Raw genomic sequence first — 23,089 nt, 5'->3', positions numbered from 1 at the left:
AATATGCGTCTTTTCACCACACGGTCATAACACTTTGCTCCTTAAGGCCCCATGCACACGACCGTAAAATCGCCCGTAATTACGGGCCAATAGACTTCTATTGGCCACGGGTAACTTAACGTTTGCTTACGGGAAGGTGCCCAGGCCGTTGAAAAATATAGAACATGTCCTATTTCAGGCCGTAATTACGGCACGGGCAGGCACATAGAAGTCTATGGGGCTTCCGTAATTACGGGTGGCTACGTGTGTGCACCCGTAATTACGGGAGCGTTGCTACGCATGGTACTCACTGTCCAGAGGTAGTAACTGTCCAGGGTGCTGAAAGAGTTAAACGATTAGTGCTGGATAGAGAGAAGGGGCTGCACTGATCCGCAGTAACTCTTTTAGCACCCTGGACAGTGACTACCGCTGGACAGTGAGTACCATGCGCGGCGCTCACAATATAGATTTCTAATGTTTCCTTCAAAAACCCGCAACAAAAAAAGTTCATACTTGCCCAGAGATCCCTGCTTCTTCCTCCAGTCCGACTTCCTGGGATCTCGTTTCATCCCATGTGACTGCTGCAGCCAATCACAGGCTACAGCAGTCACATGGACTGCTGCGTCATCCAGGGAGGTTGGACTGGATGTCAAAAGAGGGACGCGTCACCAAGACAACGGCCGGGGTACGTATGAATTTATTTTTCTTTCTATCGCTGCGTTCCGCTGCGGAAACTCTGCCCGAAAGGGCTGCCCCTTCTCTCTATCCAGCACTGATAGGGAGAAGAGGCTGCCGATCAGAGCTGGATAGAGAGAAGTGGCTGCCGATCAGAGCTGGATAGAGAGAAGTGGCTGCCGATCAGAGCTGGATAGAGAGAAGAGGCTGGCGATTAGTGCTGGATAGAGAGAAGGGGCTGCCGATTAGTTCAGTGCAATATCCCTCTCCACGTGTAAAGAGAAGCAGAGAAAACGGGTCCGTATATACGGGTGGAATACGGGTGACTACGGACCCGTATTTACAGGCACGGGTCTGTAAATAAGGGTTAAATACGTGTGACAAAGGACCCGTATTTACGTCAGTATTTACGAGGAGGAAAAAATACTGTTGTGTGCATGGGGCCTAAACTGGCACAATTCTTGCTCCATTATTGCCCTATTCTTTGTCACAATGGTAATGGATGTCAATGGTAACCGACCAGAATAACAGGATCCTCCAATGGGTCCAGGCTCTGACGCAATAATGGCCCCAAAGGTCCAGCAGAAGACAACCCCATTTGGAGCTGACTTTGAGCCAATCTCTAGCCACTAGGGTAGAAATGTGTTACGGTTCTCACCAGCGAACTGGATCCTTGTACAGCAATCGGTCTGGCGCTGGCTAAACTGAGGTGCAAGGTCTAAGGTACCTACCCGTTCTTCACCCTAGGACCTCCACAAAGAGATATGGACTTTTCCAGTCACCAATCGGTGGCAGATGCGCTGTGGGAATAGCAAGGCTAGGATCAAGTTCAGGATCATATACAGACTAGGCCTCGTGCACACGTCAGTATTCTGGTAAGTATTTTGCTTCAGTATTTGGAAGCCGAAACCAGTAGTAGAACATAAGCAGAGAAAACCTATAATGGAAATGTTTGCACCTCTTCCGTGTTTTGGACCCACTCCTGGTTTTGGCTTCCAAATATTGAAGCAAAATACTGACCAGAATAGTAACGTGTGGATGACCAGAATGCACCTGAATCCATCAAGAACAGAATGTGGCGTTGTTACTATGAGTTGGTCTGTTCCTACTGTTCCCCCGACTTTTGATGGGTCATATAATGTCCACTAGGTGGTAAGCCATGTAGGAGCAATTACATCAATAATTAAACCTGTTCTAAAGATATCTTCTCGATTTTTGTACACACTCTTAAAAGACATTAGGGTATGTTCACATGCAGTGTTTTCAGACGTTTTTCGGAGAGTAAACGCCTCGAAATACGCTTTGAAAAACGCTAGTGAAACGCCAACAAACAGCTTCCCATGGAAATCAAAATAGTTCAGACAGGGCATTTTTTACACCACTCTTTTAAAAAACTGAGCTGTTTTTCATAGGGTCAATTGAAAAACAGCTCCAAAAACGGCTATAAAAAAAGCCTCCCAAAAAATTTTCTGCTTCAAAAACGGCTGAAAATCAGAGGCTGTTTTTCCTTGAAAACAGCTCTGTAATTTTCAGCCATTTTTAATTGTGCGTGTGAACATAGCCTTAGGGCTTATTCACATGAAAGCAGAGTACGTCCGTGTGACGCCCGTTAATACAACAGCCGTCACACAGACGCATGTATTTCAATGGGGCCGTTCACGCGGCCGTTGTTTTAACGGACCGTGTGAAGGGTCCGTTGAAAGATACAAGATGTCCTATTATCTTCCGTTTTCATGGATCTCTCAATAGTCTCAAATTTATGGGGATCTGTGAAAACGGAATCCACACGGGTGCAACTCGGACGTGAAAAACTATAGTTTTTCACGTCCGAGTTTGCACACGTTCGTCTGAATCTGGCCTAATGGAGAAGGAGGAAGACTAGAGAAGATGCTCATTACCCTACATAAGGATCCTCGTGAGTTTCCGGAGTCATTCAGATGATCGTACACAAAGAATTCCCTAATGAACGTTCCACACAGAACTAGTTGAGATGGAAAAACGCCATACCCAGAATATTCAGCATTTAAAAAAAAACACGCCACTAACCACAAAATTGCCTCAAAAACGCTGAAAACCAAAACGCAGTTGTGTGTAGCGCATTTGATATTTTACAATAGACTTTAAAGTAACATTTAAGAAATCTTTCAATTGAAATTGCTTCAAAAAGCGTTTCTAAAAATGATAGCGTTATTAAAATGTAACATGCGTTTTTTTAATGCGTTTTAGGCCTTATGTACACGAGCGTTGAATATGAGACGGCTGTTAAAACAACGGCCGTCACACAGACGCATGTTTTTCAATGGGGTTGTTCACACGGCCGTTGTTTCAACGTACCGTGTGAAGGGTCCGTTGAAAAATAGAACCTGTCCTATTATCTTCCGTTTTCACGGATCCCTCCATAGCCTCAAGTCTATGGGGATCCTCAAAAACTCGACCCGCAAGGGGGCACCTCGGACGTGAAAAATGTCACGTTTATGATGTCCGAGTTCCCCCACGTTCGTGTGAATCTGGCCTTAGTGGTGTTTTTCATTTGGTGTCATTTTGTACATGTGAAAATATGCCTGAAAATACGACATACCCAGAGCATGCTAAAAAACGCAGCAAAAAAAGCTAATAAAACGGCACAAAAAATGCACAAAAATGCAGCAAAGCGCTTGTGTGTGAATCCAGCCAATAACGGTAGCGTTTTTATATGCGTTTTTTTTTATTCCTGAAAAATTCTTTGTGTGAAGGAGGCCTAAGACCAGGAGCACACACAGTTTTGTTGCAATTTTTGATGCAGTTTTCTTAGCCAAAGCCAGAAGTGGATCCAAAGGGAAGAAAAGATACAAAGAAAAGACTGAGGCATCTCCTTTCTTTTGTATCAACTTCTGTATTTGGCTCAAAAAACTGCTCCAAATACTGCCACAAAACTGCATCAAAACGGTGTAAACTTTTTGATGCAATTTTTGGTGCAGTTATTGATGCACTTTTTTTAAGCCAGGATTGGATACAAAAGAAAGGAGATGCCTCAGTCATTGCTTTATATGTTTCTTAGGGTATGTGCACACACACTAATTACGTCCGTAATTGACGGACGTATTTCGGCCGCAAGTCCCGGACCGAACACAGTGCAGGGAGCCGGGCTCCTAGCATCATACTTATGTACGACGCTAGAAGTCCCTGCCTTGCTGCAGGACAACTGTCCCGTAGTATAATCATGTTTACAGTACGGGACAGTTGTCCTGCAGCGAGGCAGGGACTCCTAGCATCGTACATAAGTATGATGCTAGGAGCCCGACTCCCTGCACTGTGTTCGGTCCGGGACTTGCGGCCGAAATACGTCCGTCAATTACGGACGTAATTAGTGTGTGTGCACATACCGTTTTGATCCACTTCTAGCTTTGGTGAAAAAAACTGCATCAGAATGGCATATGCGAATCTAACCTTAGGCCACGATCACACACAGTTTATGGCTCATATTTTTTAGCCAAAGACAGAAGTTGATGAAAGAGGAAGGAAAAATATAAAGAAAAGACTGATACATCTCATTTCTTTTGTATCCACTCCTGTGTTGGTCTCAAAAAGCTGCACCAAAAACTGCATGTGTGATCCTGGCCTAAATCTATTTACATAACTCCCCGTCAGTGATTGCAGCCACTGATCCCCTTGGAATTTCGCCTGCACCACTCCCTCAGTTGTTTGCTATTAACTACTTATTAGTGCAATGAGAAAACCATGCAAATAAGGAAGCGCTCCTGCCCAATGTGTCAGCTGTATAAAAGCAGAGCGCAGGAGGGAGACAGTCACTCATCTGCTACCATGAGGCGACTGCTGCTGTGTGCTGCTCTCCTGTGCCTCGTCCCCGGGGCGAGAACGGAACCGTAAGTCTGGTTATCTCTAGGATATTCCTATGTGTTGTTGTAGTCTGTGCTCAGTTGCTTATTTATAGGCTTTGTTTTGTTTTTATTAGTTATTGTTAACTTGTTGTGGCATGTTTAACTATTAGGGAGGGGGCTCAGCTTCTTATGTGAGACCCTTGTCCAAGGCTGGTACTGGAAGAAAGCAACTTTGGCCATTGAAGACCTTGGGTGTGTTTTTTGTTTTTGGAGGTTTTTATTTATTACTAGTTGGATAGTGGGTGCAAAAAAATGTTAGCACGGGCTGTAGAGGACCGGTCTCATCTTCTTTACAACTTTCTGCTGAGGAATTTTTAGTGCTGCAGGGCTTCTACAGTGTGAGGGTCTGTGTTTTCTCATGTTCTGTGCTAAGTGCCCCCCACCCCCAGGCTATGATCTGCAGCTGTACAATGGGGGGGTCTCCCTCTGATGCACATGCCTCCTGGGTGAGAACTTTTTGGGTTTCTCCTGTGTGTGAGGTGGATATTGTTGACTCTCTGTACGGTGCTGTGCTATATAAGTAACAGATTATTTAGACTGGGGTGGCACAAACTTATCTGGCTTGTTTACACTGCTGTTACCCTGATTCCTGGATGGGTTTAATGTTCCCTTAGGTAAAGCTGCAGGTGCCTCTTTAAAACTGCCATAAAAACTTATTAAATTATGATAGAAACTTCTCCCATAGGGGAATGTTTAAGTCACCTGAAATTTGGTCAAGCTGTGACTGTTACAGCGAATCCTGGATAACGGTCACTATGGATGTTACAATAGACCATGTGATGCTTAATTGTGCAATCTTTGGGGGTCTATCAGTTGTGTGTGTGTGTGTGTGTGTGTGGTCTTTCCATTGTGACGGGGGGGGGGGGGTCTATTTGCCATGTAGCCCCGGCCTTGTTCTGCGAGTATATCCTGTTTACTTGTTCTATGCAGTCAGAGTTCATGTGGAGTGTTAGTTTTTTTTTGTTTTTTGCTGCATAAAACTACGAGGTCTAAATCCAGTGCCGTTGTCTCATATGGCGATTTCTTCTCGGGTTCCATACAGATCTGACCGACAAAATCCTTGCATGTTCCATCGTATGTGCGGAGGTATAATGAAGCATTTCTTCTAGGGAGAATATTTCTATACTGCTCCATGCGTAGGAATCTGCTGTGTGAATGAGCCCTTAGGCTGCGTTCACATGACGTTGGTCATTTTGCAGGTTTTAGCAGCGTTGTGTGAATAGAAATGTAAGAACTATATTCCTTTTTGTACATTATGGGCCCATATAGCTACAAATCCTGCAGATGTCACAGGCACGCTGCAATGTCTCCGGCTGTTTGGTGTAATTGTATTAGGACTAATCCGTGGTGTCATGAGTCACAACCTCAACACCGACTCTTACACTGCGGCTTGTTTTTTTTTACATTTATTGTTGTGGTACTAGTAATCCCACAAATTTACCATAGAGCGACGTCCCAGCCTTAAAGGGGTTTAGTGACAAAATGCACACAGACTTTACTTGTGGCTCCAGCCATGCGCTGTATATATAAGCGTTCAGCGATTGGAGGGGGTGCACCCTACCCTAAAAATCTGGATGTTATACTTGATGTAGCGATGCCTATCTCGCTGTATCGGGGGTTAGACTGGATCACCAGAAGACCATAATATTGGCCCTTTCTCTGCCCTAGACCACCAGGGATATTGCCACTAGCCCCCTTTCTCTGCCCTAGACCACCAGGGATATTGCCACTAGCCCCCTTTCTCTGCCCTAGACCACCAGGGATATTGCCACTAGCGCAAGACCTTCTAGTTATTAGTATGCTGTAAATTCTCACTTCTGGTGCGGTTTGGTATTGCCCAGGTGAGGTGCAGTAGATTATCACATCTGAGCTTTTCATCAGGGGTACATCTGGAATATTTCCTTACGTATACCTCTGATGGAAGATGCCAACATATGCCACTATGTATTTTGATATCCAGGTAGGTAAGTGCCACTAGGGGTGCCTGGCAGCAGCTTACTCCCCCCCCCCCCCCCCTCCCTCAAACACATGTGTGCTCTGATGAATGCACGTGGGGTCCGGTAGGAATGGTTAGATCGGCCGACACCTGTTGTAAGTGTGGACGCTACTTATTTTTAAAAATATCCAATTTGTAATGTAGGAATACATAACACATCACCCCTGCACTCAATCACATTAGTGCGATTAATCTTGTTCTAGTCACCGATCTGTAGACGAGGATTTTATAAAAAAACCTTTTTGTTAATGACTTTGCAATAACATCCTGGAAAAACTTGTTTATGCAACTTTAGTGACTTGTGGAGGATTTTGTATGGGGTGGGGGGTGGGGGATGGCTCAAAGTGCCTTTGACTGTATTGATAGAAGAACAGAGATCTGATTCGGCTGTATGTTGCATTAAGGGGCCGTTCACATATCCGTTGTCTGTTTGCCCTCTGGCGTTTTGCAAAAAAGCCAGAGGGAAACTGATGCTAGCATAGATCCCTTAGCTTGCTATGGGATCTGTTCTGGCACACGGTACATAGGTTGTGGCTCCAGACCTGTGCAGGACACTCTGCCATATACTCTGGCTGGGGTTTCTGCTCCTGGAGAAGGGAGCGCTACCTGCCCCCCCCCCCCCCCCTGTAGATCATGCCATTGGGGCTCCCTCTTGGAGTGGAAACACTGGCCAGAGTGTTGGGTAATGTTCTGGCCAGGGATTCCCACGCTGGGTTTTTTTTTTTTTTTTTTTGGATACGGTGCCGGAACGGACTCCATAGAAAGTTATGGGATCCATTCTAGCATCAGTTTCCCTCAGGCTTTTCTGCAACTCGCCAGCGGTAAACTGACAGGGACAACTGATATATGTGTAGGGCCTATACACAAAATTCATGCCACCAATTTACACCAGTTGTGTAGAAAATGAGGCAACCAGGCACCAAGCTTGCATGATACTTTAATATAATACAATAATACTGCCATATGGTGCCCAAATAATAGCTATTTACCACAACACTGGGTGGCTTTAGTTGGTCTTGTCCTCACAGGCCCTCTAGTAAAATTGGTGGCTCTGGACAACTGCCTAGTCTGTCAGCCCTGAGTGACTACCGGTGACCTATATACTTCCACGTGTTCCTAACTTTTATAATTCATGAGCAAATATGAGACACTTGGTATATAATGTTATGGGACCGTAACAGAACACAACCCGATAATTGTCTTGGCCCCGGTACATCCATGTGTATTATAGCCAGAAGTTTAGTCGTCTCAGCAAAACTCCTATTACTGGTCCCAGCCCAGTATTCTCGCTCACTCCCTGCTCTCCGGCGTCTCCTCCACCCAGTGTTCCTGTTCTGCAGGTCTGTCTTCCTCTGAATTATAGGGTGAAGAATCCCCACATCAGTTTCTACCATAATTTCTAGCCTGTGAATCGCGCAATCACTGGTGGTGGTATAACTAGAGGGAGTAGAATACTCGGTGTAGGATTTTATTGCGCAGCGCTGACTAGTAAGTGGGCAGAGATTACGGCTTTAATGGTATAATTATTACTTTCAGGACAATGGGAATGATGTATAATCTTAGAAGTGGTGTAATATAATAATCTTGGGTACTGTATATAATAAAACAAGTAGGGAGATGGTTCTATAGCCATTAACTTAATTATTTTTTTTTTTTTGGCTGCTTCCTTCCACAAATAGCGCCACTCTTGTCTCTAGGTTATATTTGGTATTGCAGTGTAGCCCCATTTACTATAAAGCTGGGGCTAAACTGCAATACCAAATATAGCCTATAGACAAGGGTGCTGTTGGAAAATGGCTTCTTTAAAAAAAAAAATTTTTTTTTTTTTTTAAAGTCTTATACAACCCCTATTAAATGATTAATCAGGGCTAGAAAAACGTCTGCTTTCTTCCCAAGAGTGCTATACCTGCCTGCAGCTTGTATAGTATTGCAGTTCTGTCCCATACGCTTTAATGGAGATGAATTGCAATACCAGTCACATCCTATGGACAAGTGTGGTGCGGTTTTTGTAAAAGACATGTTTTTCTTTAATCCTGAAAAACCCCTTTAAGTAAATGTTGCTGACTGGTAAGACTTTAGCAGGTAATATGTATAAGGTGGAGAGGCTACAGGCTGCCATAGAACAGCCTCCTCTGCTGTATACTACAATACAAGGCCCCATGCACACAACCGTAGTTTTCTCCCTTAATTCAGATACAATTGTGGACCCATTAATTTCTATTGGCCACTGACACCTTTCCATATATCTACGGACTTGTCCCAGGTGTAGAAATTACCCGCAAAATATATAACTTCTCCCATTGTAAATAATTATGGCACGGACTCCCATAGAGGTCTACAGGAGCTTCTGCAATTGGACAGCTACGGATGTGCATCCGTATTTGCGGCGGTTAAAACCCTTATGGTCGTGTGCACGAGGCCTAAAAGGTTGTATTTGATCACGGCTGTGTCGCTCTGAACTCTTTCCACATTTAGGACTCTGCTGGACATCTTGGCCGGCAGCCTGAGTAAATCCCAAATCTCTTCTATATTCAGTTAACTATAAGTGGTCTGTCCTCTACTGGATTGACATGAACATTATGGAAAGTTACTGGCAGGAAAATGGTGCATTAAGTGGCAACAGTAATTCAATTTATTAACAATCTGCATTTATTGCTCCCTTGTTACTAATAGTTTGCAGTAAAAATGAGCAACCATTGCGGGTAATGTCAGTCAGTCGTCGTCCTGCATTACGAGTCCTAGTCATGTACGTGCATGCATGGAGCAGAGGTGCTTGCCAGAGGCCGGCCCCTGCTCAGTTTGGCTCCATCCATGTTTACCATATATGGTATGAGCAGGGGCAGGGCTCTCTGCTCCAAAGGCACCACTGGTAACGAATGGGTAGCTGGGCTAAGACCTGGTTCACACAATGCAAGGAGCACATACAACAGAGAAATTCATTTCAGGCCTTGTGCACGAGAGCAGCTACCACTCCACAGGGGGTTTGAGAAATTGGTTTTGTCAAGTTTCCCATCAGATCTGATGGCATTTACAACGGCGGCTCCATGCAAATGTGAGTGTAACCTAAAAACGTGCACAAAACAGAATCCTATTGTGGCTGCCCAATTTTAAAGGAGACTTTGCTGGTCACATTTTCCTTTGATTTTATCTTTGCCCTGAGGAGAGAAGTTTATACTTATCCTTGATGACCCAAAGTCCTGAGGCCTTAATGGATTATGGCTCCTAAAATTGGGATAACGTTTCATCACAACTTTGTTTGGATGTTTCTCTGTTATAAAGTAGAGCAGCGTGTGGGATGCTTGTATTTTTCACTTACGGGTTGAATATTCTGTTTCGTCCCGGGAGGGTTGGAGTCAAAAACACAAACCTATATCTCATATTTTTTTATTAGACAATATGCCCTCAGCACACCTGCAATGCTGGTCAGTGGACAGGAGGGACAAATGTGTGTGAACATTCTGGGGAGCACTGAAGTCCTAAATGTCACAGTATCCCTGGAATACAATGGCCAGAACATCAGTGTCATTGCAGAAGATGTTCCACCCGCACATTATTTCCAGTGCGGTAAATTTAAGGTAAGAGTTTAACTTCCCTGAATCTCTTTGTCCAAGAATCATTTCTTAACCTCCAGCTCCCCCCTTTTTTTTAATTCTGGACAGCTCCCTCTAACCTTGTGCCGTTTACTCTGTATAGTGACGACATTTTTCTTGACATTCCTCTATCTTCTGACTACAATAGTCAAATTCCGGCACCAGATTAGGAATATCCACAATGTTAATCTGATAAATACACATTGTTGTTGATCTAGCTCACATGAGTGATTGGCGGAGGTCAGCGTCTAAGCCTATTGTATCTGGATTAGGAGTATGGATGCCACATCTCATTCCTGAGATCTAATACGTACATTGTATTGTGAAATTAGTAACTCTATAAATCCATGCTTTCTTCTCATCTCAGATCCCCGAAGTTCCTAAAGCTGTTCCTGTGGCGGTCATCTTTTCAGCAACTGGGGCAAACACCGACCTAAGGGAACGTAAAGCGGTGGTGATTAATACTGCTAGAGACAACTGTGTGTTTCAGATGGACAAACCAACTTACAAGCCTGGTCAGAAAGGTGAGAAACTATGGTGGATTTTCAAATACTCTGTTGGGGAACTCGCGTGAACCCTTTAACTCTATTTAGGACCTCCAACAACTAAGTGGCTACAAAGCTGTTTCCAAAGACTTAAAGAGGCTCTGTCACCAGATTTTGCAGCCCCTATCTGCTATTGCAGCAGATCGGCGCTGCAGTGTAGATTACAGTAACGTTTTTATTTTTAAAAAATGAGCATTTTTGGCCAAGTTATGACCATTTTTGTATTTATGCAAATGAGGCTTGCAAAAGTCCAAGTGGGTGTGTTTAAAAGTAAAAGTGGGCGTGTATTAGGTGCGTACATCGGGGCGTTTTTACTACTTTTACTAGCTGGGCGTTGTGACGAGAAGTATCATCCACTTCTCTTCAGAACGCCCAGCTTCTGGCAGTGCAGACACAGCGTGTTCTCGAGATCATGCTGTGACGTCACTCTCTTCCTGCCCCAGGTCCAGCATAGTGTCGGCCACATCAGCACCAGAGGCTACAGTTGATTCTGCAGCAGCATCAGAGTTTGCAGGTAAGTAGCTGCATCGACTTACCTGCTAACGCCGATGTTGCTGCAGAATCAACTGTAGCCTCTGGTGCCGATGTGTCCTCGCTCGTCCGACACGATGCAGGACCTGTGAGTGACGACACAGCGTGATCTCTCGAACACGCTGTGTGTCTGCACTGCCAGAAGCTGGGCGTTCTGAAGAGAAGTGGATGATACTTCTCGTCACAACGCCCAGCTAGTAAAAGTAGTAAAAACGCCCCGATGTACGCACATAATACACGCCCACTTGGACTTTTGCAAGCCTCATTTGCATAAATACAAAAATGGTCATAACTTGGCCAAAAATGCTAGTTTTTTAAAAAGAAAAAAATTATTTTTTTTTTAAACCAGACTCCATGCAATGCTGCATTCCTCCTGCAGAGGCGCTACAGATATATTGAACACTTACTGCCAAATTCCTATAGTTTGATTGTTCTCAATCCCAGAAGTAGGATACCCTGTGACTATGTTAGGAGGGTATACCCAATAAACTAAACCGACTAACTGTGGCATCACCCATGCAATATTTGGCATTAACATTGTCATTGTTAATAGTTATTGGCATGGCAAGGGTCCCCCCCCCCCCCCGGTGCAGTTAATAGCATTCCCTAAGACAGTGGCCATGGACAAGAGGTTGGGGTTGATTCCTGCAAAAAAAAAATTTTGTTTTGATGATTTAAGGGCTTTAACATTACATTTTTGGCATCTATGACTAACACATCCATAGGCCCTCATTTACCCAGCGTGTGAAGTCTTTTTGGCATGCGCTGGGTGGGTATGTGTCATACATTGTTCTTGGTTCAAAAAGAATGGGTGACTAAACGGTGGGATAAATTGCAGCCCTACACTGGCAGTATGTCAGGAGGATGTCAACACGTGCACCAAGTATAGGGGGCAAACCAAGTGGGAACACAGCTTGAGCTGTACATGTGAGTGATCTCCATAGAGATGAATTTAAGTCTTGGAAATTATAAAGTTATATGGTAAGTAGGCTTATAAAGTTTGAATATATATGTATATATTTGTTTTTTTGCATGACTGCTAGATTAAGACTGGTGGTATGGACCTGGTATTATGGGGTGGTTTTTTTTATTTGGAATGGTAAGCCTAATAACGGCCTCTTGTGTTGCAGTGCTATTCCGGGTGATCTGTCTAAACTCTGAGCTAAAGCCAGTGAACCAGAAGGTGAGTCTGTCCATGCACATGGCAGAGCTGTATGTACAGAACCCCTGTAACAGCCGAAGAAGCATGGCACAATTATTTCCGCTCTGATTTTGTATGGGTTCTCATAAGCCCTTTGTATTAAATCAGAGGCACATATTTATAGTAAAGGCCCATATACGTGTACTGTTACAGCTCTGTACAACTTAGAGGTTGTAAATGACTATCCCATTGTAGTAAATGGGATATAGTTCTGTAATGGGGCAACTAGAGAATTTTGGTAGCCTTTTTCTGTAGAAGCAATTTAAAAAAAAAAAAAAATTTAAAAATAAAATGTTACTGCTGCTTTTAACAAAGTTGCAAAAGTCTTAATTGAAAAAAATATGAAGCATGGGGTGCCAAAGTGAAATACAATCAAACTAGTTTGGCCTGTCAAACCGGAATTGGAAATTTAAGTTTGTTTTTTTTTTTATTTTTTTTTGCTCTGCCAAAGCGGTTTCCTATGTGGTTGACTAACTTGTGTTTTTTTTGTTTTTTTTCTCGCCTACCTCCAGTTTTCAGCCTTCTACCTGCAGGTAAGTCCTACTCAATAACTCCAGCTCCTACATTGAGAAGCTCTGGTCTTTCCTAATGTCATAGAATGTATTTGGTATCTTATGGTCAACCAGCGGTAGTGAAACCTATGAAGATTGAAATGGCTGGCCAATCTAGCTGGTATTCATGCTTATGGGTGCTGCTCGATGCCTTGCAAAGCCCCTCACCCTTGCTCTTGCCTCTTTCAGACTAGGTTCTTATCAAATGTAGGCATTACTTTTGGCACAACTCTGAAATGCTCCATCCAACATCCTCTCTCCACCACTGCAAAGGCTGCCATTGACCGTAATAAAAGTCTTATTTTCCCCGATACAGTGGTGTTAAAGACCATAGTCCACTGCATGTGGTGATGGTGTACCAGCTGAACTTATGCCAAATGGTTAATGATGACTTATAGACCCGGAGGTTTACCCCAAACAGAATGACGTGATAACCTAGCCTCCGACCCAAGTTTTCTTGATGGGGTGTTTTGCGCATGCTCTTCATGTAGCCTTTCTAAGTCCCATTTCTACTTTTGTATAGCAAAGAGAACTGAGTATTCTGATGCCATGGTACCAAAAATGTGTTTACCAACTTTTAGCCCATGAATAACTTGTGCTCGGTTGTACTTGGGTTTCCCCCACCAGGGGCAGATTCAGTTTGCTCAGCCTTGTATTTACATCCCCTATCCGAGCTGAGTAGTTTCTTGTTGCCCCTCTGGCATCTGGTGTGTGTGTGCCTGCCATATTGCCCCTTTTGCACTGTAGGGTGTGATCTTCTTGCTGCACATACCACCCATTCCTAATTGGTCTATCTATTACAGGATCCATCAAGAACCAAGATTGCCCAGTGGCTTCTTCCAGAATCTAATCATGGAGTTGTTTCCTTGGAATTCAAGCTGATCTCTGATGCTCCTGTTGGTTCCTATATAATATCAGCAGAGCGTGAATCTGGGTATCCTATAAATCAGTGGTTCTCAGTGGAACAATATGGTAATTATTACTTTTGATGGTCTTCAAGTGTTGGCTTTCAGTATTTTGTTACGCATATGTAAAGTCTCTAGGGTTAGAGTGGAATGGTATCATCTAGACACTTGAGTAACCAATTGTGCTATCCTCACGACTAGTACCTTTCCCTGTACTTTATCCACTCATGCATGATGGCAGTGCCCTCGATTGGCAGGCATTCTTGACCGTGTCTTCTAGCCAACCAGTGTTGTAGTAACCATATCGAGTAGGCGGCTGTAGGTCAAACACCTTCAGGCCAACAGATGGCTCCATTCATCCACCTTCCCATATTGTAATGGTCTTCTATGGCAAACAGAAGTGTGAAAATCCAAAATTAAACTTTGCCCTGTACAAATCAGATTGGCCACCAAAATTCGCAGGTTTGACTACCTTCGCATAAATGTTTGACCAATTTTACGGTCCCCAATGGATTTTATAGGTTTTTTTTTTTGGTTTTTTTTCTTTTGCCGTGGTTTGTAGGGCTGATCCATGGTGCAGGTCTAGACGGTGAACACAGTGATGTGTTTGCCACAGGCCACGTGGTATAGGTTTTAAGGATTTTAAAGCTTTAAAACATCGTTCCAAGTACATTAAGCTGATATAGTTGGATGAATCCTATTTGAGCTAGACGTTTAGTGGTGGTTGCACCGTTCTAACGGAGAACGTGTTGAGTCCTCAATGAAGATGTTTAGAAACTCTTGTATGCTGATATGGTTATATCCCTATATGTAGTATACAAAGATTTCAAGTAATCTAGGAAATTTTATGACTCCACTAATTTTTATTTTCCTTTTCCAGTGTTGCCTCGCTTTAGTCTAGATGTGGTGGCTCCACAATCTGTATCGGTGTTGGCAGAGTTGGTGAATTTCAATGCTACTGCTATGTATGTAGACTTATATTTTTTACATTATATATAATTTTTTTTTTTGTTTAATTGGGAGATAATGGCTTATTCTATCCATCTTTAGCTACACTTATGGGGAGCCTGTGGCTGGCTCTGTCACCGTTCGGTATTGCAAGCAGGCCCCATACTATGGCAGACGGCAAAACTGCTTCAAAGATCAAGGTGACTCCTGTGCCAATATGACAGGGGAGGTGAGTAGCAGTTATGTTGAGAAGTTCACTTCGAATAAAGGGATTGCCTGAACTCCTGTAACTGAGCCGCCAGTGATCGGCTGTACACCACATGTTTATCTCGTGATACCTCTAGCAAAAACTTAGCTGGTCTTCCATGTAATACATAGGGGGCTGAAGTCCTCCAGAGGAAGTCTTGGGCCGGGTACCCACATAGCGTAAACCCTGCCGAGTTTCTGCACCATATACAGTAGCCGCAATGTGGACAAGATTAAAAACTCGTCCATGCTGCAGAAAAACTGCAGCGTAAACGTTAATAAAGTCACCTGCATTGCAGAATGTCAATTTGTGCTGGTTTTCCCCCATTTAATTCAATGGGGATGTAATGTGTTGCAACTTCTGCGGCAGAATCAATGCAAAAATCGCTACTCCAGAGAAAAAAAATATATCATACATACCCAGAACTTCCTGCAGTCAAGCCTCCTGGGATGAAAGTTCATCCTATGTGACTGATGCAGCCAATCACAGGCTGCAGTCTCACCTGGCCTACAACATCATCCAGGAAGGCCAGACTACATGCAGAGAAGGGGTATGCTTTTTTTTTTTTTCTTTTTTTCCTTCAGAAGGTGCTGCAGGTTTCAAGTCAGATACATGGCTGTGTATCTGAACTGTGGGACCCCAGCCTTATAGTGCCCAGAGCATTCCATATGCAGTCTGGTTTGTATAGCATCAGAACTATGTTCTTATCTTGTGACTCTTTTAGAGCATCCCACAATTTTACTTGCTTTGGCAGCAGCTGCCTGGCACTAGTTGCTTTAGTTACGGATATTTGTGGAAACAAACTGTAGTGAATTCCTAAAATCACACTGCTAATAGAAAAAACAATTTTAAGCTTACAGCCACTCTTTTAAGATTGCTTTCTGGATACATTTTGATAACTCTCCTAATTGGGACAATTGCCTAGAGCAATAGACTACTCTTCACTCGCTTTAGCGGTGCATAGGCTTTAACCCCTTTAACACTACCATGTTTTACTGCAGCTTGGTCCAGATGGAACTTACAGTGGCGTTATTGACCTGTATTCATCCTTTATGAGGTCGTCTCCAAGAGGACAATCTTTCACCTTGGATATCACAGTGACTGAAGCGGGAACAGGTAACTAGCCAAGGAAAGTTAGACTAACTACATTAGCAGGGTGTTCTGGGGAAAACTTGTGTTCTAGTTTGAAAAAGTAAAATACCATATCTAAAAAAAAAAAAAAACTCCAATGGTGTTGGTGGACCTGTTTGCTAATCTTAATTTTTTTTTTTTTTTTTTTTTTACTTTTCCATAATCTTGACTTTTAGGAATTCAAGCAACAGAGTCTCGTTATGTTTCGGTTACAAGTCAACCAGCTAGACTTAATTTAGACTATGACTCTTTGAACCAGTATTTTAAGAGGGGTCTAGATTATATTGTCGTGGTGAGTACTTTTTGGTTACCAGCTTAACAAATCTCAGACACTTGACGTAACTGTGCCGGATGACTCCTAGCTGATCCTAAAGCGCCGTCTGGTGTTCTGTTAACATCACCGAGCTGTGAGTCCTGTTCAGAGCGCTTTTGAGTAGCATTTATGTTGTAAGTTGTCATTTCCAAGTTGTAGGCATCTATGGCCCCATATTGTACCACCGTATGCCGGTTTCATATGGAAAATCTTTCCTCCCACGATTTTGTGAGAAATACTGCCATGTTGTATTGGATGCCAATCTCCTTAAACATTGCTTCTTGGGAAGAATACCTCTGATATTCTGTTGTAAGAGGCACCATATGGTGGCAACAGCCTTGTAGTGTGAAACCATAGGGACTGTGCACCACCGTACAGGCTATGAGTCCATACGGTTATCGAACAAATTCTATGGATATCCATGCCAATGCTTTGCCCAAGGTTTAAGACTTGTGATCACAACTTTTATGGCTCTGTAGATTCTGAATTGTACAGAGCCATAATATGGCACCCAAAATCTACAGACACTTCGTTCCAAATGATTTTTCTCTGAGCAATAACCGTAAATCTCATTTTAATTTTCTAGGCGCGACTAACCGATGAGAGTGAGCAACCAATGCCAAATCAAGAAATTGAGGTACAGGTTGCTAATTCTGAAAGTAAGACTACAATAACTGATTCGGATGGCAGGGTGGCATATGCGATCGACACCTCAAATATGGTCGAGGCAAATTTTACTTTTAAGGTGAGTAACTTTACTATAACCGATTATGCCAACACGATCAAACAGTGACTTGTTCTATGTATGCTACCAAAGTGGTGCTATACATTCAGTAGACCGGCACCCTAAGGTTTTTGGAAAATGTTTATTATAGTCTCCAAAAATTGAAAAGCTTTTAACACATAGCACAATGGGACCCCATGAAAGGGAAGGTACCTTCAGGAAAGCTTCCTGGATACCACACTTTGGCTAAGTAGGTGGGGGGCTCTTTAAACTTAGGAGTGCTGTTGTGTTACATTGATAGTCTACCATTTAGAGCACCCAGTACTGTGGTTTGAGGGTATAATACTAGATTTTGTCTTGTTGCTGTGGTTCTTGTATTACAACTTTTATTTTTTTTATTTTTTTTCGTAGGTCAGTTACCAAAACCCTGATCAGTGCTATTATGCGGAATGGTCGGAAAAAGACTACCCCTCAGCTGAATACACAGTCTACCGTTTTTACTCCTATTCTGCTAGCTTCATCCAAATAAATCGTCCTAAAGTAGAACTGACTTGTGGACAGAGCCACAGTATTGACGTACAGTTCATCATAAACGCAGGAGTGAACACGGCCACTTTCTATTATCTGGTGAGTGGTCTATAAACTGGGTGACATGCTAAGTAAATCCTCGTGCACATGGCACTAGTCGTGTGCACATCTGATCACGGTCAGCCGTGCGCTGCCACCTACACTTGCAGAAGGTGCTTGCATTTTAAAGTATAGGAGCCTGGTTTCCAAAAAACGGATCTGTCCTATTTTGCAGGTCATTTATGGTGTGCGTGTCCGAAATACAGCCTTCAATATCCGATCGAACACACACATACATATTGAGTGTTTAAATCAACACGTATGTGCGCATGAAAACTAAGGCTTATACTTTGTCCAACTTGTTTGCAAGTCACATGACCCTTGATGACATTATACACATTAAAGTTGCAGCCTGCCCTCAAGTCGTGTATTGGTATATGGAGTTACAGCTCGGTACGCACCATTACACAACGAGGCGCAATCCCTGTGTGAGACAGATTTTGCATGTAGTGTTTGAGCACTGAAACCAGAATGTCCTCTTAGAAGGTACTTAATGTATAAAATAAGCATTACTCATCCATTATGTCTTTTTAGGTATTGTCAAAGTCAACGATTGTTAAGAGTGGTCAGAAGGATGTGGATTTAAGCAGCTGTAAGTTTGTTTCTCTAATATCGGAATATAATAAGAGCATTTGTAAGATTAATACAGTAAACTCAAATGGTGTAATCTTCAGGATTTGTAGCTCTACTTAAAACTTTTCGCTTAAGGCAATCGCTAGTTTGATCAACTTATTGTCAAGGGAGTCCAAGTGTGATCAGCTGCAATCTGTGGGGAAACCTGGTAGCAAGTGTAAGGTCTCCCTGCAGCACCACCACAGGGGGAAAAAAGTATTACATTTATATCAAAGGGTTGTCTACATAATACAGGCCAGGTCCTCCAGAGCAAGACACGTTGTTCAGGATCTGCATCTCTTGTCCAGATTTGTGTGGTTAGAGCCCCCCCCCCCCCCCCATTAAATCGGAATTCTCTAATGGTGTATGTGAAGTTGGGTCTTCTAAATTAACTTTTTTTTTAAGGTTTACTTTTGAAATGATGGCTTAGCTAGTTACATGTATTATCCTATTAGACCAATAACTGGCACTGAACTAATATTCCTACATGTGAAAATAAAATTGGGGTGCTCAGACCACTCAATTCAGTATAGCTGATAACCTCCAGATCTAAGATGTTGCTACACTTACTACTAAATAGTTCTTGTTTTTTTTTCCAATTTTATGGAAGAACTTCACTTTGGCAAAGCAGCCATAAACCAGGAGGCTAAAGGGCTTGGAGGGGAAGAAAATGGGTCTGCATGTTCTAGAAACGGCACCACCCTTATCTGTGAACTGTTCTTGCATTACAGTTCATCCCTATTTAGTATTGCAGCTCAGGCCGGTGGATAGGTCATCAGTTGTCCGGTAGTGGGCAAACCCTTTAAATACTCCTAGACTTGTCTGGCACAGGGAATTCTAGGTCTCGTTAAAGGCTGTATTGTAAAAGTTGCATTAAAAGCAATTTATTTTTTTGGTGCTGATTATTTGACATTACTTTCCCAAAGCCTGAGGCTGCACTACTGAAATTCTGCAAAACTTATGACCCATTCTGATTTTAGTCAACCTTGTATGGATCCAAATTGACAATTGCATGTATGCCTGGATTTGTTACCACAAACGTTCTGACCAAAATCAGAACCGTTGTGATCAGAATTTCAGTAGTGCAGCCACAGGCTTCAAACCTCCAGTAGTAACAATAAGCTAATGTTTTACTAGTACAATAAATCATTTGCAGTCTAAATTAAAAGCAAACTTTTAACTCTCCTTGCAGCTAGGAACGGTTCCTTCTCCTTGGATCTTTTGGTGTCTGCGGATATAGCCCCCAGTGCTGATCTGGTTGTATACACCATTTTGGAGAAGGAAATGATTGCTGATACAATCAATCTCAACATTGAAAAATGCTTCAAAAATCAGGTATACGACTTGTGACTTTGTATGGCGAGTAGATAATGAACCTTGTGGGGCCACTCTGGTCCTAATACAGTATAGAGTAACTTCATGGGAATAAATGTCTACATCGAAGTCCCTCCGTACAGGGTTATCTAGTAGATGGAATGCCATGACCCTAGTGTAAAATTAGAACAAGACCATAGAGGTCTAATTACCACAAGAGGAAAGGTGTACAATAAACTGTAGTAATTATTGGGTCTCCACTGGAACCAGGGCCCAAGTGACTTCAACCTTTGCAACCTCTTTAGCTATACCATGGCCTCCATTGCACACTCATTCTTACATATGTGAATGTTTTTTGTTTAAGGTTTCGATGACTTTTTCAGAAGAAAAAGTAGCTCCAGGATCTACAATTGATGTGCAGCTTTCTGCGGATCCATCTTCCTATTGTGCATTGCGTGTGATTGATTCCAGCCTCTTGCTTCTCAACTCCTATGAGCCGTTTTCAGCTGACAGTGTAAGTAGTGCAAAAACACTTTTTGTTTTTTTTAACCCATGCCTATTAGAATGGATGACAGCAGACCTTGGTTTTGGCTGGCTCCACTGGTCAAGGGACGGTACCTTGTAGATAGTAGAACAAAGCTCGAGACCTTTGCTAACCCTACATCTCAATTACAGATTTACAGCTCGATTGGGGTCTACTATTACGGTTACAATGTCGCTGGATTTGATGTTGAAGACCCTGCGCCTCCTTGTGAGGAGCCAGACAAACTGGTCTTCTACAATGGAAGATACTATTTACCTGTGAGCAGCACAACTGAAGGCGACAGCTATAAGAAACTTAGGGTAAGTGTCTGGTTCCTCAGCTACATTGACTTGAACAGGATAATAGAGAACTGTTCAAAAACTCCCAATGTTTGTCAATTAAGAAGCTTCAAAGTAACTTTCTCTGCATGTGAATAACTGTTTGAGCAGCACCTAATGGTCATGTGCCACTGGCTGCATTTAATGATCTCTTTGCCAATGTTGGATCCGTTTTATGTTATCTAGGTTTTACCGGTCAGTGTAATCCTGCCTCGGAGATTGCTGAGAAGTGATCTCTACAGAACAGGAAGGGTCAAGTCCATTGTTGGGCTCAGTGGCCAGAGTGAAAACTGCAGGATTTGTTTTTAATATGTTAAATATCTTACCACCAAAAAAAAATCAACCTGTTTCACATAATTTAGAAAATTGGATAACCCCCCCCACACATTCTCCTTTAAAGATATAAACACAGCTGACTAAATTGAGGAGCTGTACCTGCAACCATTTATAACCATGACCTTGGGTGCCGGTAGCTTTAAACACAAGAGATCCGCTAAAAAGACTTGTGGAAGAACTGAAGGCCTATCAGATTGTGGCATAAAGTACTCTTCCCTAAGGGATTCAGGCAGTGGGGAGTCTCCCAAAAATCAGCCCTACGAACAGCGCTGTTACCTTTTTGAAGAGGTGTAATATTGGTTCCTTAGTGCAGTATGGCAAGGAGGCAAGCACCCAAAGATGCCAGTGCTGAAGGTGTTAAATCCCTGCTCAGTCTGAGTTTAGGAGTCCAGTGGGTGTGGTCACTCAATGATTGACGGCTCTCTGTATACACACCCCTACAGGGGTGACTGATAACAGAGAAAATCCACATATCAAAGACCCGATCTACAGGGGTGTCGTGTTCCTAGCACGACATCACCAGGTGAGCGTATCGCTACCACATGTACTCCATATCTTTTGTGGATAATGCCTATGTTTCCTTAGATCCCTTAGTGAAACAAAGGTAAAAAATTGGGCAATGTTCCCCCTCCATTGTACCATATCTTTTATCTAAACCAGCCCCCCAAAAATATGGGAGAATCAACTCCTGGACATGCTGTAAGGCTAGATTTACATTAAGTCCAGGCTCCGCCGTGTGATGTGCCAACGCTGCGCTACAACTGTAGATCGAAAAACAACACAAAGTTACATCAATTCCTGGAACTGCCTGTATAAAAATAAAACACAATGGTCAATGAGGAACTTATTTTGAAATCAAAACTGCAAAAAATAACACTTATTTTTTTTTTTTTTTTTTTTTCCCCCTTTCAGTCAGTTGGGCTGGTTGTTGGGACGAGCATCCGCTTTAGAAAACCAGAAGTCTGTGATAATAATCCAACTCAATCTACAAGACCAGGAAAGGTTCTTTCAGGTATACATCCCAGTGAATAACCTGCTGTATAACCTTTTGGTGCATAATTTCATATCTAAATAAATTTCCCATTTTGTCACAGGTAGCGGTGGTGTCGGAGGTGTTGCTAAATTTTCCAGTTTAGAAATGGATCGTTCAAGTTCAGCTGCACCGATCGAATCTGTTAGAAAAAACTTTGCGGACACTTTCTTATGGGTTATGGTTCCTCTTGAGTAAGTGGTATTCTGATCATGTGACGATTCAATTTAAACTTTTTTGAATGCAATGTTGGACGTTGCACAGACTAACATTTACTAAAATAGACTTTTTTTTTTTTTTTTAATCTGGAGTTCACTAAAGATTTCCGTGATCTGTTAGTCTATGGGCTGATGGAGCAGGTGGTTCTTAGATTTACCATCTACTAGAAAGCTCATATGTAGAGTGAACACCCCCACCCCCCCCTCCATATCACTGAATCCTCTTCTAGATCAACTGCGGAAATGAGAGTTTTTTTTTTTATTACTTCCATTGTAATTTTCCACCTCTGAACTCACTGACTCTCTTCATTTAGCACTCAAGGCCGGGCCACTGTATCAGAGACTGTTCCGGACACTATCACAACCTGGCAAGGAACTGCTTTCTGTACCTCCGAAACAGCAGGTTTTGGCATGACCAGAAATCCAGCAAAGTTTACAACATTCCTTCCGTTCTTCGTGGAGCTCTCTGTGCCATTTTCTTTTGTCCGAGGAGAAACCTTGGTCCTCATAGGAGTTGTACGCAATTACTTGGAGCAGTGCGTTAAGGTGAGCAAACTGTGTGGGGGGGTTTTGTAGTATTTAATTTATGCTTCCTTAATGTCTCCAATATTGTCACTCTGACTATACCAGATCAGTAACGAAATGTATTTCCAAACTGCATTCACTTCTGCAAGCTTCAGAGCTCAAATCCCCCAGCATTCCCTGCTGGCTTGGTGTCTGCACTCTGGGAACTGTAATCCTAAAATCAGGCGCTGTACCGAAATAACTGCCCCTCTACATTAGAGGCGCTTGGCCTAAATGTTGGCAGAGTATTGACTTGCTGACTTTTCTCAAACTTGTGCCTGCAACTTCAGACCAAATTATACTAGGAGTATTG

General features: G+C 42.8%; 1 protein-coding gene across 3 annotated transcripts in view; it reads left to right on the top strand.

Annotated features, from left to right (window-relative positions):
- Window positions 1-4,410: 4,410 nt before the first annotated feature.
- The window catches only part of LOC142664073 (ovostatin-like), a 39,456-nt gene continuing 20,777 nt past the window's right edge, over window positions 4,411-23,089 (top strand). For all 3 annotated transcript variants that reach the window (XM_075842997.1, XM_075842998.1, XM_075842996.1), the window contains exons 1-19: window positions 4,411-4,517; window positions 9,920-10,103; window positions 10,486-10,642; window positions 12,325-12,377; window positions 12,908-12,928; window positions 13,750-13,918; window positions 14,732-14,816; window positions 14,902-15,028; window positions 16,048-16,162; window positions 16,354-16,469; window positions 17,077-17,235; window positions 17,626-17,841; window positions 18,376-18,433; window positions 19,646-19,788; window positions 20,132-20,281; window positions 20,443-20,610; window positions 21,877-21,976; window positions 22,059-22,188; window positions 22,527-22,758. In XM_075842997.1, the coding sequence (XP_075699112.1) occupies window positions 4,456-4,517; window positions 9,920-10,103; window positions 10,486-10,642; window positions 12,325-12,377; window positions 12,908-12,928; window positions 13,750-13,918; window positions 14,732-14,816; window positions 14,902-15,028; window positions 16,048-16,162; window positions 16,354-16,469; window positions 17,077-17,235; window positions 17,626-17,841; window positions 18,376-18,433; window positions 19,646-19,788; window positions 20,132-20,281; window positions 20,443-20,610; window positions 21,877-21,976; window positions 22,059-22,188; window positions 22,527-22,758 (2,445 nt within the window). In that variant the 5' untranslated portion in view covers window positions 4,411-4,455. The remainder of the gene's footprint in view (window positions 4,518-9,919; window positions 10,104-10,485; window positions 10,643-12,324; window positions 12,378-12,907; window positions 12,929-13,749; window positions 13,919-14,731; window positions 14,817-14,901; window positions 15,029-16,047; window positions 16,163-16,353; window positions 16,470-17,076; window positions 17,236-17,625; window positions 17,842-18,375; window positions 18,434-19,645; window positions 19,789-20,131; window positions 20,282-20,442; window positions 20,611-21,876; window positions 21,977-22,058; window positions 22,189-22,526; window positions 22,759-23,089) is intronic.

The sequence above is a fragment of the Rhinoderma darwinii genome, chromosome 11 (assembly GCF_050947455.1).
Source record: "Rhinoderma darwinii isolate aRhiDar2 chromosome 11, aRhiDar2.hap1, whole genome shotgun sequence".
Classification (NCBI taxonomy): domain Eukaryota; kingdom Metazoa; phylum Chordata; class Amphibia; order Anura; family Rhinodermatidae; genus Rhinoderma; species Rhinoderma darwinii.
Note: the sequence above shows the minus strand (reverse complement) of the source record. Positions and strands in the feature narration are given on the sequence as shown.